We start from the raw sequence: 20190 nt of genomic DNA on the forward strand, positions 1-20190 counted from the left end.
CAAGCTTCCACTAACATTTCTTTATCATACTAGGAAAAGTATTTATTTAAATAACTAGTTCAGCATTTAACCTCGTTCCAAAGATGCTAATATGTCTGCAGTCACCACATAGATTAACAGAATAGCTGTTTTATAAACCTTATTAGTAGGGCTGTTAAAGAATAATAGAATACTATTTATTTAAATAGTTTTGAATACTTCCTAAATTTTCAAATATATTGATTTCAGTTACAACACAGAATACAAACTATACAGTGCTCACTTTATATTTTTTATTACAAATATTTGCACTGTATAAAAAAAGTGTTTTTCAATTCACTTCATACAAGTACTGTAATACAATCTCTTTATGGTGAAAGTGCAACTTAAACTAAATGTAGATTTTTTTTTGTTACATAACTGCACTCAAAAACAAAACAATATAAAACTTCAGAGCCTAAGAGTCCACTCAGTCCTAATTCTTGTTCAGCCAGTCTCTCAGACAAACAAGTTTGTTGGCATTTGCAGGAGATAATGCTGCCCACTTCTTGTTTACAATATCACCTGAAAGTGAGAACTGGCGTTTGCATGGCACTGTTGTAGAGGCATCACAAGATATTTACGTGCCAGATACACTAACTATTCATATATCCCTTCATGCTTCAGCCACCATTCCAGAGGACGTGTCCATGCTGATAACAGGTTCTGCTTGATAACCATCCAAAGCAGTGCGGACTGACGCATGTTCATTTTCATCATCTGAGTCAGATGCCATCAGCAGAAGTTTGATCTTCTTTTTTGGTGTTTTAGTTCTGTAGTTTCCGCATCAGAGTGTTGCTCTTTTAAGACTTCTGAAAGTGTGTTCCACACCTTGTTCCTCACCGATTTTTTTTTTTGGAAGGCACTTCAGATTCTTAAACCTTGGGTCGAGTGATGTGGCCATCTTTAGAAATCTCACATTGGTACCTTCTTTGCGTTTTGAAAGTATTCTTAAAATGAACAACATGTGCTGGGTCATCAGCCGAGACTGCTATAACATGAAATATATGGCAGAATGCAGGTAAAACAGAACAGGAGATATAGTATTCTCCAAGGAGTTCAGCCACAAATTTAATTAATGCATTATTTTTAATGAGCGTCATCAGCATGGAAGCATGTCCTCTGGAATGCTGGCTGAAGTACGAAGGGGCATATAAATGTTTAGCATGTCTGACACATAAATAACTTGCAATGCCAGCTAAAAAAGTGCCATGTGAACTCTGTTCTCATTTTCAGGTGATGTAAATAAGAAGAAGGCAGCATTATCTTCTGGAAATGTAAACAAACTTGTTTTTCTTAATGATTGACTGAACAAGAAGTAGGACTGAGTGAACTTGTAGGTTCTGAAGTTTTACATTGTTTTGTTTTTGAGTGCAGTTCTGTAACACAAAAAAAATCTACATTTGTAAGTTCACCATAAAGAGATTGCACTACAATACATGTCTGAAGTGAATTGAAAAATACTATTTCTTGTCTGCCATTTTTACAATGCAAATATTTGTAATAAAAAAAATTAGCACTGTCTACTTTGTATACTGTGTAATTGAAATCAAAATATGAAAATGTAGAAAAACATCCAAAAATATTTAATAAATTTCAATTGGTATTCTATTGAATAGTGCAATTAAAACTGCGATTAATCGCAATTTTTTTAAATTGCAATTAATTTGAGTTAATTGCATGAGTTAACTGCAATTAATCAATAGCCCTACTTATTAGAAATTAGCATAATCTGCCTCATAGTAAAACTGTCTTAACATTGCTTCTCTAACACTAATTTATTAACTTCACAGAGATTTAGTGTCCTATTTTGTGGTCATTTTCTCATGAGATAAGAATAGTATCTTAATACTTCAGATTTACCCCACCTTTTCAGTTGTTGTCATGGTCATGACAGCAAACAAGGTGTGGTACAACAATTATGCCAATGGCTCTGAATTTTATGGTCTCTCTCTTCCATATTGGTAAGCCACTGTGCAAAGTGTCACCTGATTAATTTACTGGATGGATGTTGGAAGAAATTTGCCTTAACAGTGTCATAAATGATTATGGTTTTCATATGAAATAGCCTTTGTGAATAAAGACTATTTGGTCCCATTCTTTTTAACTTTAAACAAAGATGTATAGACAGAATTGTGGAATGTCTGAAAATTAACCTTTCAAGGACAGACAACAGTTGCACCCACAAAACTAATGAAAACATTCCCTGTACCGGCAAAAATCCTAAATAGATTTATGCACACAAATAACCTTTTGTACATCTGAATATTAAGTGCAGATGGCCAATCTGTGCATATAAAATGATAAAACTTACATAAATATGTACTTCTATAGTGGCACTCATTGCACCTTCTTCTATTCAAATTAACCAGATTTTCAACATTCCAGCATTTCCCTATTTTTAGGGACATCCTTTCTAAAGGAGACAATCAGTCTTTACTTTGAAACCTTACTGACTAGCAGCTATTAGATCATGAGTACCATATAGCTAAATAGTTCCTATTTATTCAAACTTCACTGCATGAGATTTAGTATTCTAATACAAATAATTACTTGGCCAGGTACTTGGGTGTGATGAGGATATTTTGTGTTGTAAATGCTTTACTGAAAGCTCAGTGTTTAACTTAATCACCATATTGATACAATTGAGAGGCCCGCATCGAACAGCTAGAACTCAGATGATCCATCTTTATCTCTTCCATTCTACACATGCTCAAGTACATGTTCACCAAGACAGGCTCAGACCTTGCTACTTTCTGGGCAGAAAAGTCAAGGACCGAGAGAGGCGCTTTCATCTGTAGTTTGTAACACCCTTGTCATAAACAGATAGTTAAGGGTTAATGTCTCTTTTACCTGTAAAGGGTTAAGAAGCTCAGTAAACCTGGCTGACACCTGACCAGAGGACCAATAAGGGGACAAGATACTTTCAAATCTTGGTGGAGGGAAGTCTTTTGTTTGTGCTCTTTGTTTGGGGGTTGTTCGCTCTTGGGACTAAGAGGGACCAGACATCAATCCAGGCTCTCCAAATCTTTCTGAATCAGTCTCTCATGTTTCAAACTTGTAAGTAATAGCCAGGCAAGGTGTGTTAGTCTTATTTTTGTTTTCTCAACTTGTAAATGTTCCTTTTTGCTGAGAGGATTTTACCTCTGTTTGCTGTAACTTTGAACCTAAGGCTAGAGGGGGTTCCTCTGGGCTACATGAATCTGATTACCCTGTAAAGTATTTTCCATCCTGATTTTACAGATATAATTTTTACCTTTCTTTCTTTAATTAAAAGCTTTCTTTTTAAGAACCTGATTGATGTTTTCCTTGTGTTAAGATCCAAGGGGATTGGATCTGGACTCACCAGGAATTGGTAGGGGAAGGGAGGGGGGATGGTTAAATTCTCCTTGTGTTAAGATCCAAGGGGTTGGATCGGTGTTCACCAGGAACTTGGTGAAAAAGCCTCTCAAGGCTGCCCAGGGAGGGGAAGGTTTTTGGGGGACAGAAAGTGATCCAGACACTGAAATTTCTGGATGGTGGCAGTGTTACCAGATCTAAGTTAGTAATTAAGCTTAGAAGTGTCCATGCAGGTCCCCACATCTGTACCCTAAAGTTCAGAGTGGGGGAGGAACCTTGACAACCCTTGTCTTCATTAAATAAAAGGTGGGTGCAGATACAAATTTCCTGAATTTTGAACATTGTTTGTTTTTTTCCCCTTGAAACAAAATGTTCTATTTCAGTGGTTCCCAAACTTGTTCCGCCGCTTGTGCAGGGAAAGCCCCTGGTGGGCCGGGCCGGTTTGTATACCTGCTGCGTCCGCAGGCTGGGCCGATCGCAGCTCCCAGTGGCCGCGGTTCGCTGCTCCAGGCCAATGGAGCCTGGCCCGCCAGGGGCTTTCCCCGCACAAGCAGCGGAACAAGTTTGGGAACCACTTTTCTAATTGTTACATTTTTCCAAAGTCAAAGAACAACCAAATCCTTTCATTATGTTTAAATTTTAAAACATACATAGTTTATAACAAAACATAGAAGAACAAAAGTAAAGCCTCTGTGACAGAACAGTATGTGTCTTCTCTATAATATTTTGTATCAACTTCTGCCCTCAGAAAATGACAGCTGCCTTCTGTAGTGACCAGACTCTTAGAACATTGAGAGTGCACTACAGCAATAGTTACAGACATCTCTCAGGTGCCCTTTTTTTATACACGATACCTATTTTCAATGTTACCTCTATCATAAGTAGGATATCGGCAAATTTCCTTTATTTAAACAACTTAAACTATTAAAATTTTCTTTCTTACTAATATTTTATATATATCAGAAAATTGTGACATCTTTGCAGTTATTTTTGACTCCTTTGGAGACCTGGAGCAGCAGATTTAGTAACCTAGGATTAGATTCTGCAACCTTAACCCCATCTGAGAAGTACTTTACTCTATACTTAGTCCCATTGTTGAAATCAATGAGTATCCTAGAATATCAGGGTTGGAAGGAACCTCAGGAGGTCATCTAGTCCAACCCTCTGTTCAAAGCAGGACCCATCCCCAGACAGATTTTTGCCCCAGATCCATAAATGGTCCCCTCAAGGATTGAACTCAACCCTGAGTTTAGCAGGCCAATGCTCAAACCACTGAGCTATCCCTCCCGCTATGTGGTAGGGGATGCTGGAAGAGAAATGATGTTTTACGGGGACTTGTGAGAACTAGGTTGTATCCCTGGCTCTCTACATACTTTCAATGTAATGTAGGGTAAATATTTTGGAAGTAGCCACTAATTAGGTGTTTCTTATTTTCTGGATACCCAGTGTGAGCACTCACATCCAACTGAACTAAATGGGAAGTGTGGCTGCTCAGCACCTCTGGGGAGAAAAGATCAGACCTTAAATGTTTTGAGTTGGGCACCCAAAATTAGTGTCCTCTTTTGCAAAATTGGGCCTTAATCTTTGTGGCTCAGTTGCCTATCTGTAAAATGGGGATAACAAATGGGAATAATAATAATAATACTTCCCTACCTCTCAGAGGAATTATGAAAATTTAATAATATTTGAGGAACTCAGTCTACAAAGAAGAGTGCCATAGTAAAGAATAAATTAACAAATTCTTACTCAGAGGGGTTTGGATGATGTGCAGTAAGGCCCCAATTCTGCAAGGTACCTGAAGTATATACCTAACTTTAAGCACATGATTAGTTCCAGTGATATCAGTGGGACTATTTGTACACTTGAAGTTAGACACCTGCTTCAGCACCTTGCTGAACTGCAGCCTAAATAATGAATGAAGGCATATACTGGAGGATGAAGCTAAAAAGAAATATTGAACTGCTGCCTCATTCACTGAGCAAGGTATGTACTGTGAACTTAAGGAAGCCTTACTGAAGGTGCAGGAACAAACCATCCTGATGTGCAGAAATATGGCAGGCACCAGCTTGGCTTAACAGTGAAATCTTCGGTGAGCTTAAACTCAAAAAGGAAGCTTACAAGAAGTAGAAATTTGGACAGATGACTAGGCAGGAGTATAAAAACATTGTTAGAGCATGCAGGGGTTAATCAGGAAAGCCAAAGCACAATTGGAGTTGCAGCTAGCAAGGGATAAGAAGGGTAACAAGAAGGGTTTCTACATGTATGTTAGCAACAAGAAGGTGGTCTGGGAAAATGTGGGACCCTTACTGAATGAGGGAGGCAACATAGTATCAGATGATGTGAAAAAAACTGAAGTACTCAATGCTTTCTTTGCCTCGGTCTTCCCAGACAAAGTCAACTCCCAGTACTGGGCAACACAGTATGGGGAGGAGGTGAGCAGCCCTCAGTATTGAAAGAACACATTAAGTACTATTTAGAAAAGCTGGACGTGCACAAGTCCATGGGTCCAGATCTAATGCATCCAACGGTGCTGAGGGAGTTGGCTGAGGTGATTGCAGAGCCATTGGCCGTTATCTTTGAAAATTTGTGGTGATCGAGGAAGGTCCTGGACAATTGGAAAAAGGAAAATATAGTTCCCATATTCAAAAAGGGAAGAAAGAGAAACTGGGAAACTACAGCCTCACTTCAGTCCCTGGCAAAATCATGGAGTAGGTCCTCGAGGAATCCATTTTAAAGCACTTGGAGGAGAGGGAGGTGATCAGGAACAGCCAACATGGATTCACCAAGGACAGGTCATGCCTGACCAACATGATTGCCTTCTATGCTGAGATAACTAGCTTGGTGGATATGGGGAAAGCAGGGGACATGATATATCTTGACTTTAGCAAAGCTTTTGATATGATCTCCAAGAGTATTCTTTACAGCAAGTTAAAGAAGTATGGATTGGATGAATAGACTATAAGGTGGCTAAAAAGGCGGCTAGACTGTCAGGCTCAACGGGTAGTCATCAATAACTCAATGTCTAGTTGGCAGCCGGTATCAAGCGCAGTGCCCTGGGGTTGGTGCTGGGGCCAGTTTTGTTCAACATCTTCATTAATGATCTGGATGAAGGGATTAATTGCACCCTCAGCAAGCTTGCAGATGACACTAAGCTGGGGGAGAGGTAGATACACTGGAGGGTAGGGACAGGGTCCAGAGTGACCTAGACAAATTGGAGGATTGGGCCAAAAGAAATCTGATGAGGTTCAACAAGGACAAGTGCAGAGTCCTGCACTTAGGAAGAAAGAATCCCATGCACTACTACAGGCTGGGGACCAACTGGCTAAGCAGCAGTTCTGCAGAAAAGGACCTGGGGATTACAGTGGACAAGAAGCTGGATATGAGTCAGCAGTGTGCCCTCATTGCCAAGAAGGCCAACGGCATATTGGGCTGTATTAGCAGGAGCATTGCCAGCAGATCAAGGGAAGTGATTATTCCCCCCCTATTCGACACTGGTGGGGCCACACCTGGAGTAGTACTGCATCCAGTTTGGTGCCCCAACTACAGAAGGGATATGAACAAATTGGAGAGAGTCCAGCGGAGGGCAACAAAAATGATTTGGGGGCTGGGGCACCTGACTTAAAAGGAGAGGCTCAGGGAACTGGGGTTATTTAGTCTACAGAAAAGAAGAGTGAGGGGGGATTTGATAGCAGCCTTCAACTATCTGAAGGGGGGGTTCCAAAGAGGATGGAGCTAGGCTATTCTCAGTGGTGGCAGATGACAGAACAAGAAGCAATGTTCTCACGTTGCAGTGGGGGAGGTCTCACATTGCAGTGGGTTACCTAGGGAGGTGGTGGAAACTCCATCCTTAAGGCCTGAAGAGACAAAGCCTTGGCTGGGATGATTTAGTTGGTATTGGTCCTGCTTTGAGCAGGGGATTGGACTAGATGACCTCCTGAGGTCTCTTCCAACCCTAATATTCTATGATTCTAACTCCACAAGGGAGGAATGCTGTCAGGGAAAAACGTATGAGATAATGTATGACTACATTATAAAGCATGTGGGGCAGAATTAAGTTTGCAAAGTCTATCTTAATTCTAATATTTACAAACTTTTGAGTGCTTCACTTTGTAGCCTTAAGTGTTTCTTTATTTCCTATTTCATAAAAAATCCTAATGTAGTATCTCAAATTGTTAATATTGATATCTTAATGGTAATGACTAACTGTGGTTTGGCAATTTTGAATTCATTCTGCTAACTACCAAGTTAATTCCTTCAATTTTCTCTGGCTTTCAGTATCTAGACCAAATTACAATAAAATATTTTTGTAAGCTCTTCTCAAATTTGCTCTAAATAAGGATTCTATCAAAATATTATTGTCTTTGGGATAAAAAGATTAAAAACTGTTTCCTTAAATAATTTTTTTTATTTTTAGTACCCAAAAGTGTACCAATCGCTTCAAAATATAGTGGACATGTTCCCTTCCCCAGGAAGCATATTTAATAACCCCACATTTGGTTCTCGACAGGGTCTGATGCCAAGTCTTTCAGCACTAAAAGCCTGAGCTATCACTTGAGCTAAAGGAATATTCTTCTAGCAAGCAGAAGTAATAAGCTTTTAACTTATGTGAACCAGCCTCTAGAAAGGGGAAAAGGTAGATACTGTGCTGTAGTGGGTTACCCATACCGTCTATATTTAATAGGACAGGAAATGAAAAGTGAAAGGAAGGACTGGAGTAGCAGGGTCGTCCCATGATTACTCAGTAAGGCATATATATGCCTTGATAGTTTGGGTCTTGCTCTTTTTTTGGAGGGGTTACATATCTTCCCCGTTTCATGGCTTCATGGCAAAAGTGAGTTTTTAGTTGGTATTCAAATGAGGTAAAGTACATGGGTTGGCAAACAAATTCAGATGGGCATTCCAAAGGAAAGGGCATTCCAAAGGTAAGCAGCCTATCAAGTGCATTCCAAACGTAAGCAGCTTATCAAGGGCATCACACCTCCCCTTGGCCCCAGCTCCGGAGCTGTGGCGGCAGGGGAGACGCGCTCTCCCCCAGCTCCGGAGCTGCTGTGGTGAGAGAGGGCTGGGGGGAGTCCTCTCTCCCTGCTGCAGCCCTGGGGCAGCCTTCACCCCAAACCCCTCATCCCTGGCCCCAGCCCAGAGCCCTCACCCAACATACCTCTGCCCCAGCCCTCTCCCACACCCTGCACCCCAGTCAGAGCCTCCTCCTCCCCCACATGCTCCAACCCCCTGCCCTGAGCCCTCTCCCACACTCCAAACCCCTCATCGCATCACGCATCACCTCCATATTGGTGCACATAACAAAATTAATTCTGCACATGCATGGGAAAAATTAGAGGAAAGATTGGGGACCGCTGACGTGGTTAGAAAAGGCAGGTGACATACTTGAAGCAAAAGGTAAGAAGGATGATTTGGGTAGCAGGGTTTGGATGGATGTGGCAAGGGTGGAGCACCAAGGTCAGTGGTAATGAGACTGGACAGCAGAAGATTACTATAGTTATGGTATAGACAAGCAACTTGGCCACAGGCCTGAAAGGAAAGAGAGGAGTTTAGAAATAATGTGGAGGGACAAGTAATAGGATTTGGCCATCTCATAGTGGGGAGAGATACAGCTCTGTACTACTAAACAGCTATATTCATCTTGGTAGGGAATGCCACCTGGTTGAAGTGTGCAGCATTGACTGATTTGGATGCTAATTTTAGACAATCACTTACCCCATAAATTTGTTGCACTGAAAAAACTGTCACTAGCCACCTGGTAGAAAGAAAAGGGCTACATTAATTTAAAACTGTCAGTACCAAACCCACTACAAAACACAAACTCTAAAAAGTGGTAAAGGTTTAAATATTCAGATAGGTTTGAAATGACTATCAACTGAAAAGGAATATATCTAATGGGTTACATGCCATCAGGTAATTGCCAATGTACTGTGTAATTTCATCAGTTTAGGCTCAGCAGTGAACCTGGCTACCTGGCTACAGGGGGCAGGTAAGGAGTTCAGTGCAATCCCCCCCTCCCCCAAATCTCCAAAGTTAGAATGTGAGAAGAGCAGCTGGCATCACCCCCACTGCTACTCCCCATCATGCTCAGGTGAGCAAGAAGAGGGGGGAATAGGGAGAGCCTTGCATCTGCCGCCACAATGCACCATCTAGCACAATGGCCCCTGTGCAGTGCGATATTGCACCATCAAGACACCTAGAGCAATTTAAAAGCAGCAAAGAATCCTGTGGCACCTTATAGACTAACAGACCTTTTGGAGCATGAGCTTTCATGGGTGAAAGCTCATGCTCCAAAACATCTGTTAGTCTATAAGGTGCCACAGGATTCTTTGCTGCTTTTACAGATCCAGACTAACACAGCTACCCCTCTGATACTAGAGCAATTTAGTTTCCCCCAGAACAAGAAAGCAGCAGGGGCCAGATTGGCACACACTAACAATCTGGTTCCTGCCCTGCTCCTGAGGCAGCCCGGCTACATGCTGGGCCTTGCTGGAGCTGAATTATAAAGTTACAGCCCAGCCCTTAATGACTTGGACATGCACAAATCAAAAGTTAAGTAAAATTGGAGGGAAAAGTTCTTGACCAACAACTACAATACACAATATGAACCTGATCCTTCAAGCCTTTATGCTTGGGAGTAGCTACGCACGAGTAATACACAGATTGTGTATATAACCAGAAAGTTTGTGGAAAGAATTAAAGGAATAGTGAGCACAGGAAAAGACAAGCTATACTGCCATTGGCTGCATTAGAAACAAGTAAATGGTTAAGCAACGTGAAGTTATCAGGTAATTAAACCACAGTGGTGACCACTGGCTAAACTATTGGCATTCAGCTCTTCCTTATCACTCAAATCAAAGCATGACCATTAATGTTCCCAAATGCTGCTACTGGTCCTCAGCCTGAAGGAGCGATCTCCGTGGGGCACCAGAAGCTGGACCATACAAGCTATTACCGCCCACCCTGCTGTCCCCTCACACACTGTGCCGTTTAGCACGCAGCAAGGCGCACTGAGGCCGATGAGAAGACACTCAGGGCTGGGTCCCAGCGATCCCCAGCAGCGGCGCCACGCCCTGTGTGCTACGGTACCCACCAGGTAGGAGCGTTTAGACGAAGCCCTGCGCTGGGCATGGCGCGGGGGCGGTTCTCCCGGGCCCGCTGGCAGGGCTGCTGCGGAGGGACTCCAGGCGGAGGCAGAGTCGCTGCTGCGGGAAAGACGCCAGAGATACCCGCTAGCCCGTGCCTCCGCCCCTTCGCTTGGCTCGTCTGTCCCCGGCGCCGGGAGGGCGCCCAACCCCTGGCTGGCTCCCCGCCCGGCCAGCCACCGCCCCTTTCGCCCAGGGGGGCTCGCCGGCCCCGCCCCGGCTCCCCCGAGAGACCCCAGCCCCGGAGCGGCCGCTGCTGGACGCGGGGCGGCCTGGCCGGGCGCGCTGGTGCTGAAATGACCCGCCGGGGCTGCCTGCGGCTGCTGCTCTTCGCCCTGCTCGGCAGCCTGCGCGGGCCCGACGGCTTCGCCGCCGCCAAGGTGAGGGTCGAGGCGCGCGGGGGGCACCTGTCCCTGCCGCTGGGCTGTGACCTGCTGTGTGCGGGCTGGAGGTGGTGCCAGGGGGCGATATTTCACCCCCCACCCCAGTCAGTGGCTGGCCCGGCTGTGCACGTGTTGCAATAATGGGGGTGCGGAGGGCCAGAAGTGACAGAGAAGGTGCCGGTAATTTCGCTGTGGCTTATTTTTTGCAAGCGAAAAAGCAGCCGGCCCTTGGTTGTAGCTGTTTGTGCTGAAGCAGCACACAGAGTGATCTGAAAAAAAGTCACGGGGAGGCGGCTGTCTGACAGCCGCTGTCTGAATCTAAGGTCAGAAACTTGATTAAAACCGTGTTGCAAGTGCGCCACTCAGCAGCCCCGCTGAATATAGTTTTCTCTTGGTCCGGTCTGCAAGCCTTTGCGCTCCGACCCCGCCGCTTTAAGCCCTGGCCTGTCAACTTCTTTCTTGCAAAAACCCGACATTTTTGTCATAGGCAAAGTTACTATAGTATATGCAGTGGAAAGGAATTGGTGCTGGCCTGGGTACCTTTGCCACTGACGGCAGTGGAAGCGCTAACTTCAGTGGCAGCAACCTGGAGCTCTTGCTTAAGGGAAGTAACCAATATAGAGGAGGTAATTAATTTGTAATTTAGAGCTTCATTCTGTAAAGCCACTTCAGCACATGCTTTGCTTTAAACGTGCTTAAATGCCCTTCCTGGATAGAGACGCTTTCCTGAATCGTGGCCTTATGCAGAGAAAACAGAAGAAATCCAGCAGGACTTTTTATTTTGGGGGGGTGTATGTATCAGAATTAAACATGTCACTGAAGGCCACCTTGATTTATGGTGGGTGAGGAATGCAGGATCTAATCTAATTATTAAAACAAAATGTTCTGTTTGTCAGAATACAATGGTTTTACAGTTCAGAATTGGCATTTTATTAAAATAAGATTTTGCTTCATAACACTTATAGTTCAGATACCCCCCCCCACACACACACACGTGAAACATTGTTACATAAAATGCACAAGGACAGCCATGGGATAAAACTTGTAATATGTAAAACAGCCTGTTGTCTAAGCACCTAAATGTCAGTATTTTATTTCAGGCTATTTCAGATACATAATATGAAATATTAAAAATAAAAAAATGAGACCCAGAACAAATTTGATTGCATTAATAATCCACTCATTTCCCAAGGTTTCACAAATAATGCAATTTGTACCTGTTGAGAAACTCAGTGTTGTTATTTCTGCAGTATTTGAGTAATCAACTTTCTTCACCAGAAAGACCAAGATAAGAGCCTTAATTCTGTTTCCAGTGTGGAGTTTTACCTGGGCAGCATCAATCTGGTTGCGGTACAGGACTATTTAGTTAATAATAGTAATTCTTCCTTTTGTGGTACATTCGTAGCTATATATCTGTCTACATGCACATGTGTGCATATGTGCATACACACACACACACACACAGAGGAAGAACCATTTACCATCTACATCAACCTTTTGGTTGGTAAAAAGTTTGAACTTTTTTTAATATACAGTGTGCCTATTTGATTCATATTTTAACCCTGGTACCACCTGCATTACCCTACTCTGCAATTTAGTACACAACTTTCCCTTGAGAGCAAGCTGACTAGAGGGATTTCCAGTCCTCTCTGGCTGGCCATTAATCACTGCAAATGCATTTGTTCTGACAGTGGAGCAGGAGGTAACTACTTTGTGGGTGGATGATACTGTGTAACCCTAGGTGTGGCTTGCCAGCAACATTTCTGCTGTATGTCAAATTGTAAACTGATGAAATTAGCAATTTCTGTTGACTTTCCATATTAAATTTCTTGCATTGTAGTAATCAATTTATTTTCCCTTTTAAAAATGGTCACAATTATCTTTTAGTACTTCAATGGAGAAGTAGTAATGCTTTATAGTTGTGAAGTCCATTACAGATTTCACTATAGCTACCAATTTTACATGGAAGATGCTCTGATATTATGGTAATGAGTGGCAGGATAAAACCCTAAGATGGAAAGCTTTAGAATCTGGGAGTACTGAGTGACGAACTCCTGTGGAGAATATAATAATCAATTATAAAGTCCTTAAGAATAAAACAGCTGGATTTGTAGGAGAGAGAAAAGATGGTATAAAGTAATAGAAAAGATGGTATAAAGTAATATATAAGATGCAATTTGGCAACTTGAATTGTAGAAGGTATACTTGATGGCAGACCTGGTGAAGGGTTTGAAAGGCATTAACAAAGAGAAGCAGATGTTATAGGACAGGTTCCTTGAAAAGACACACTTTTCATTTTTTGAATGTTTTGAATAAATGGCACACTTATGCCCTATTAATCTACTTCCATACTTTATCAAATAGTTCTAGAAGTAAATGCCAGATCTGTTATTTTTTTAAGTAGTTAATACAATAGTGTTATCTGCAGATATATAAATCAATTTTCAGAAAACTTAATTTGTCTTTCTAGGCTCTTGTACTATATTCATCATTGTGGCATATAAGTGTGAGATATTTACGGCCCTCCAGATACAGATAGGCATCTAGTGGGATTTTTCCAGAGTGTTTATGTACCTAACATCTGTAAGTAGGCTGCAAAATTATATGGGTCCACTATGTTTCATTCTTCGTGTCTTACTGTAACCAAAATGTGTGTAGTTTTTTTCCATTGAGTTGAAGGGATTTGAGGGTCAAATTTTGCTCTCATTACTGAGTGAAATAGTAGCAGATCAGACCAGAGTCATATGATACACCAAAGTCAGATATGAGTAGCAATCTGTACATTCAGTTTTTATGTACAGTTTCTTTGATATCAAATTATTGCCTTAAGCATATTTTATACTGTGAAATGAAATCTCATTAATTCAGTGCATTTGTCCTTCAGAGGTCAGTTTGTGTAGAAAATCTTTTTTAAAGAATTTATTCTTCTCTGCAAGTGGAAACTGAAGCTCCTGTTGCTTAAGATTAAGTTTGGCTGGCATAGATAACCAAGTTTCCCTATTAATTCACTTGTGAAATCTCTACTTCCAGAAACATTCAGAATGATGGTACTTTATCTGCTCAGATAATACTCGGAAGTTAGAAGGCTTGTTTATAGTACTGTGAGTCCTGTACTTAAAGTAATTATTAGTTCACTTGCCTCTTAATTGTTTCACGGTTAATATGCACTCTAAAATTGCACAAGAATCTAAGCAACTCATGATTTTGCTATATCAAAATGACGATAGTAAGTAAACTAACTAACTAAAATGTAGTATTTGTATTTGCAATAGTACATAGGAGATCCTGTTATGGACCAAAGCCCCATAGAGCTAGGCAATGTGCAACATAGAACAAAAAAGATAGGCTGTAAGTTCCTTGGGGCAGGGACTAAGCAAAGTATGAGTAGGTTACTTTGCATACATTTCCATGATAGATGCCTACAACTTCATAGATGCCTTACACGCTTGCATAAGAAAAGTAAAATCACCCCCTAGTTCCATGTGTGTGCTAGCTACATTGTGGGTTACTGTGTGGGAGGATAACAGCCTTCTCTCCTCCCTGTGCAGATAGGCTGGGAAAGGTGTGCAGTGAGTAGAAACTTTACTCAGCCCCCTAATGTGCTTGCAGAGCAGATGCAGATGGGAAGGTAATATGCACCAGGTGAAGGGCTGATGCAAATATCTTCTCCCTGGAGAAAAGGAGTGAACAGGGACTAACTGTCATGCTTTCCATTCAGACTGTGACTAGCTTGCTTAAGACATGTTAGCTGATCCAGTTGCTAAAGACAAACCAGTAACACTTCACACTGTGTATTCATAACATAATATAAAATAAATACAAAATTAATCCATTCATGGCAGATGCCAACAAAAGTTTTGTCAACAAATACTCAATGTTATTAGAGTCCAGTTCTTCTAGCTCAGAAAAATCTCTGTTTAAAAGAAATTGGGAGAGCGTGTGAATCTTCTAAAAGACTGTTGTTGAAGCTTTAATTTTTAATTAAAAATAATTAAAAACAACTAAATTTATTTCCACTTTGATCCTGCACAAGAAGCCCATTGAAATTAATACTGGCTCTAGTTCTTTCGTTTACAGCCCTAGGGTCAGCTTAGAACAGGTCTTTTTAGCATCATGTTCCTGGCCAGTTATGTGTATGTTCTGTAACTGAGCTAAATTAGTGTAGTAGGCTTATATTTCCCTTTTAGTTCAGTTTTTACTACATCAGCATTGAAAAACAAATGTTTGAGATCTTCTTATGGAATCTCCATCATTGGAGATCTTTAAGAGCAGGCTGGACAAACACCTGTCATGGATCGTCTTCTAGATAATGCTTAGTCTTGCCATGAGTGGAACAGACTAGACTAGATGACCTCTCGAGGTCCCTTTCAGTCCTACATTTCTATGATTCTTTTTGATGATGACCTGTCTTTTATGGAAATAAAGTTGATAGTATAAAATATGTCTCAAAATATGAAACAGGAAAGTTATATCAGAAGAAAAAAATTAACACAATTATGTTGTAATTGGTCCATAAGCATACCTATACCAATGTCTGCTAGAAATGTCATGCAGAATGATACGCTTTGACAATGAGCCAAGATGTAGGAGGGGCAAAGTGTTGTCAGAGTTATAACACTTGCCCTTAGGCATGCTTTTGGGAACACTCAGGTACTGTGAATTATCTACTCTGGTTTGCATAGTTGCCTCGTTTGACATTGAGGCTGTACATTTGAAAATGTATAGCACAGTTAACCAACCAATCTATAATAATACACTCCTGGTTAAGTGTGCTGTTGGGTTGGTTAATTCTTATATAATTCATTCCTGATGTAAGCAGGAATGTTACCTATTTATGATATGCAGGATCAGCCTCTAAATGTGGTTGTCTTCCAGGGGCTGGCTTGCACTGGTCTTGATTATCTCTATAATTAGCTGTCACCAGTCCACCGCAAACCACATAAAAAGCACCAGGTACAGTGCTAAGTGTAGCAAATGCTGATTACATCCTTGTGTAGGATGTTGAGTACTGGAGTGTGAAATTACTCTTATTGGCCCAGATCATCATGTGGTGTAAATCAATGATTACACTGAAGTCAGCGTATTGAAACGGCGGAGTTATGTCGATTTACACCAGCTGACATCTGACTTATAATTGTCTCTTGGCCAAGAGAAATTAAGTATTCTGCCAGGAAATCTGGAATTCAGGACTGTTACATCACTACAACTACGGTAATTCCCTGCTCAGAACCGATTATATTAACAGGGATATAATTTAAAAATCCTGTCCGTGATGCATTTTATAATTGCAATAAGACACTCGAATGAATTACTGTGCCATGATACTATTCATAACAGATGAATTGTCAGCTCTTGATGTATAGTCTTGTTCTTACAAATACATAAGGTATATGTTAAAACAAAACTATAATCCAAGTTATATCTTATTAAAGATCATTAAAATTATTACACTTGCGGAGCAAAAATTTGGTCATATTCTCCACTGCTTTGCAGCTTAGATAGTCACAAACATACTCAGATTTTATTGTGGAAGAACTACAGACCTCAGGATGCCTTATCATAACATGGCTTTGACACACAATACTCTGCTGTTGAATGCAAGTACTACAGAATATCTGGTTATCTGTTTTACTGGCACCTTTTCACTCTACCATCCTCATTTAACAAAGTAATAATAATAAACTCAGTATGTTGGCATAGATTACATGATTCCAGAAATCAGGTGCAAAACTCAATGGCTGTTGGTTTTCTTCTTAACTGTTTAAAACCACAACAGTTCTTAAATACACTGAAAGGATTCCATTTTGCCTGATCATTTATATTATGTTTTTGTATTTTTTCAGCTTTATATTTGTAGTTCGTTTCTCTTTTTTTACCTACCAATTCTGTGATAGGGTAGGGAAGCTTCTGTCAAAACTGACACAGAGAGGCTAACTTCCTAACTTATTTGCCTTTCTTTCCCTCTGTTCAAATGAAAATTTACCAACTGTGGCCATGTGTGCTCCACTTTTACACAGAACAACATAGAGAGAGCTGACATAACAAAATCTACTGGAATTTGGAGCAGTAGGTTGCATTATATCATTCCCTAATATCTGCATGCCAAACAGATTGCCACAAAATCAACTGATCTGTGGCAAAAATTTGTAAAAGTTGTCTCTAATTTTGGGAGCCCAACTTGAGACTCACCCAATATTAGTGGCCATTTAAAAAAAAAAGTAGCTTGCACATCTTTGGCGCTTCCAGAACTATTGGTAATAACAGAAATCAAGGTGTGTATTGTGGGCTTGTTCTGAGAAAGCTAATGTTGTTATAGTCAGTTTCTATCACAGTTTATCATTATGTCAGAACTTGCGTCACATTGCAGGGGGATCATGCTACACATAGTGGTCGTTCCCTGACTCCATCTGTTTTCAGAAGGCCAGCACCCTTTTTCCTACATTGCATTTCCACCAGTTATGTTTTGTGGAAGGGAAGGTTTTTGGCTGTTGAGTGGTATGGCATGCTATTGCATAGCCTCTTTTTTTCCTTATGCGTGGCCTTTAGGAACTGATTTTTAAAATAATGTTATTTATATAGTGTCCAAAAGCATGATAGGAATTGTATAAACATGCAAAAAGATAGGTCCTTGAACCAGGAGACCTACAATATAAATTAATACCCCCTGCACCCACCGGACAATGGATGGGGGGAGTAAGGGGATGCCATATACGAGCACAGTGTTTGAGGTGATGTTATGCATGGCACTTGTTAGTAAAATTTTGCATCTCACCAGTTGGATAATATAGTTCCTGGTTATTAGGTTGCTCTATTAAAATGACTCCCTGTTAGGAAAGGAGTGAGGCGGTGAAGCGGCACAAAGGTTGGCAGCAGAACAAACTAATCAAAACCTCTTCAAAGTTTCTCGACAAGACCAAATTCTCTGAGACTGTTTTGGCTAATCCAGGAAGGTGGATTTATTTGAACACTTTCCAACATAGTTCTTATTGAAGGCTACATTTATTTAGCCTAATGGGACTTTCTGCTTTGAATTATTTCAAGGACAAAAGCCTTGGAGAAGGAACTCCCGGGGATACATGGCTACTGAACAGCCTTTGGAAACTCTGCCAGCCTGACAATTTAAACACTTTGGGCCAGATTCTGATACCCTTAATTACACTGAATAGTACCTTGACCTACCTGGAGTAAGATGCTAATTGCTATGAGTACAGGTATAAGAATTTTGCCCGTTTATCTTGCACACACAAAGAACAATATCAGTATTATTTTGTTTGTTGAAAGGTAATAAGTGCCTGTTGTACCTTTTGCTCTTTATGCAACAAAAACAATATGAAGAAACCACATGAGCACAGTCAGGTCCCCCAAAAAACAGTGTTTGCTAAATATAGGTAGACATGCAAGGCCTAGCTATACTGCTGTTCAGACTGGTTTTAACCAGCTTCTACAATCTAGGATAGTGAGCATCAATATATTGCTCACAAACTATTTAAACCACCCTATTCCCATACGCTCCTTGATAAATTCTAGGATTTTAGGTAAATTATCCTCAAATTAATCATAAACTAGTCAAGATGGGGCTATAAATCTGTATCTGGGCCAAGTACCCTCCATGCCACCCACCCCTCTATCTGTGCAGATGTTTTGGTGGAAGAAGGGGAAGTTAAATGTTCTTGATTACACTGTTCCTGCTCAGGCAGTTCTATGATTGACCCCATAGGAACTGTCTGAGCAAGAACGGCAGAATAAGACCCTCAAACAGGAAAACTAGTGTGAGAGAAGAATAAAAGTGTGATTTTTTTACAGCAGTGCCCATTCATTCTCTGACAAGCAGGCTCACTCTCACCAGAAAAGCTCTACAGTGAGTATAAATAAGAAACTTTTGTCCAACAAACACTTAAGCCATTCTGACAGCGTCATCAACTGATGCATGAATTCACCTCCTGTTTCTGTAATAGACATGAGAGTGAGAAGCGGCACACCTACTTAGATTGTAAGCTCCTTGGGCCGAGGTCTGTCTTTGTTATATGTTTGTGCAGCTCCTAACACAATCCTTGGTCCATAACTGGCACCCCTAAGCACTACTGCAGGGTGCATTATCAGTAGCACCACTAGTAAAACTCCAGGACCATCTACCCATTCTCTCTTTCCTTGATTTAAAAAAAAAATTATAAAATTCCTATCATATTAAATGCAGGAGGGTGGGCATGAGTAGAATCTGTAATATGTGAACTTCCAGTACTACCAGGAAATCTGTTATGGACTTTGTTAAGGAGAATAGAAACTGAAATATGTATATTACACTTAACTTCACACATTGTCTCCTTTTGATTTGTTACTGCCTGTGTCAGGCTCGGCATGAAAATAAAGCACATCTCTGGGATTTGTAACAAAATTCCTCCTACTCTGGGCTTCAGTTCATTTCCCCCCCAATAATAAAACTATAACAGAGACCATTGTCAGAGGAATCTGCCTGAAAGTCTTTGCAAAGAATACACAATAGAATAAAATACACAATTGCCTGTTGGAGAGACCCATAGCCCCAACCTGCTTCCTTTTTCTGGAAGGCTGATGTTTATAAAGACCCCTTAATGTCCGGTGCTTTGCTCTTCTGATTCTGAAAAAGAGGCTGGCTGTAACCCTTCAAAATTGCCCACTTGAGCCCTTACCATAGGGTGGAGCAGGAGGTTCTAGCCCAGGGGTAGGAAACGTATGGCACAGGTGCTGAAGGTGGCACGCTAGCTGATTTTCAGTGGCACTCACACTGCCTGGGTCCTGGCCACCGGTCCGGGGGGCTCTGCATTTTAATTTAATTTTAAATGAAGCTTCTTAAACATTTTAAAAACCTTATTTACTTTACATACAACAATAGTTTAGTTATATATTATAGACTTATTAGAAAGAGACCTAAAAATGTTAAAATGTATTACTGACACGCAAAACCTTAAATTAGAGTGAATAAATGAAGACTCAGCACACCACTTCTGAAAGGTTGCCGACCCCTGTTCTAGCCTATTACTTATGGAACTCCAGCCTGGGGTCCTGAGATCAGTCCGCACCATCTGTTTCTTTAGAAGTTCCCAGACTGCTTTACCCAAACCCTCCCTCCCGCTCTGTGATTGCTCCCCCTATTGCCACATTATTAATCTAGGAAACCTGCTGTGGTAGTACTGGATGAGGATGGTTTCACTCCTAAACCTTAAAGGATCAGTAACTACCATTTAATTTTATGATAAATTAGGATGAATGAAAACTGAGGTAGGAAAACCACTAAAAGATGAGAAGTATTAGATTTTAGCAATAAAGTA

General features: G+C 41.0%; 2 protein-coding genes across 4 annotated transcripts in view; one reads left to right on the top strand and one right to left on the bottom strand.

Moving 5' to 3' along the window:
* The window catches only part of COL4A4 (collagen type IV alpha 4 chain), a 132688-nt gene extending 122107 nt beyond the window's left edge, over positions 1–10581 (bottom strand). For both annotated transcript variants that reach the window (XM_045031179.1, XM_045031178.1), the window contains exons 1-2: positions 10451–10581; positions 9073–9112 (exon numbers count right to left, since the gene is read on the bottom strand). In XM_045031179.1, the coding sequence (XP_044887114.1) occupies positions 9073–9112; positions 10451–10488 (78 nt within the window). In that variant the 5' untranslated portion in view covers positions 10489–10581. The remainder of the gene's footprint in view (positions 1–9072; positions 9113–10450) is intronic.
* The window catches only part of COL4A3 (collagen type IV alpha 3 chain), a 120228-nt gene continuing 110307 nt past the window's right edge, over positions 10270–20190 (top strand). The window contains exon 1 of one of the 2 annotated variants that reach the window (XM_045031181.1): positions 10270–10453. Coding sequence is in view for 1 of the 2 variants with exons in the window: in XM_045031180.1 (XP_044887115.1) it covers positions 10799–10882 (84 nt within the window). In the remaining variant the exon portion in view is untranslated. Of the gene's footprint in view, positions 10454–10670; positions 10883–20190 lie in introns of those variants that run through there. The other variant, XM_045031180.1, reaches the window with a different exon arrangement.

The sequence above is a fragment of the Mauremys mutica genome, chromosome 9, assembly GCF_020497125.1.
Source record: "Mauremys mutica isolate MM-2020 ecotype Southern chromosome 9, ASM2049712v1, whole genome shotgun sequence".
Taxonomy (NCBI): domain Eukaryota; kingdom Metazoa; phylum Chordata; order Testudines; family Geoemydidae; genus Mauremys; species Mauremys mutica.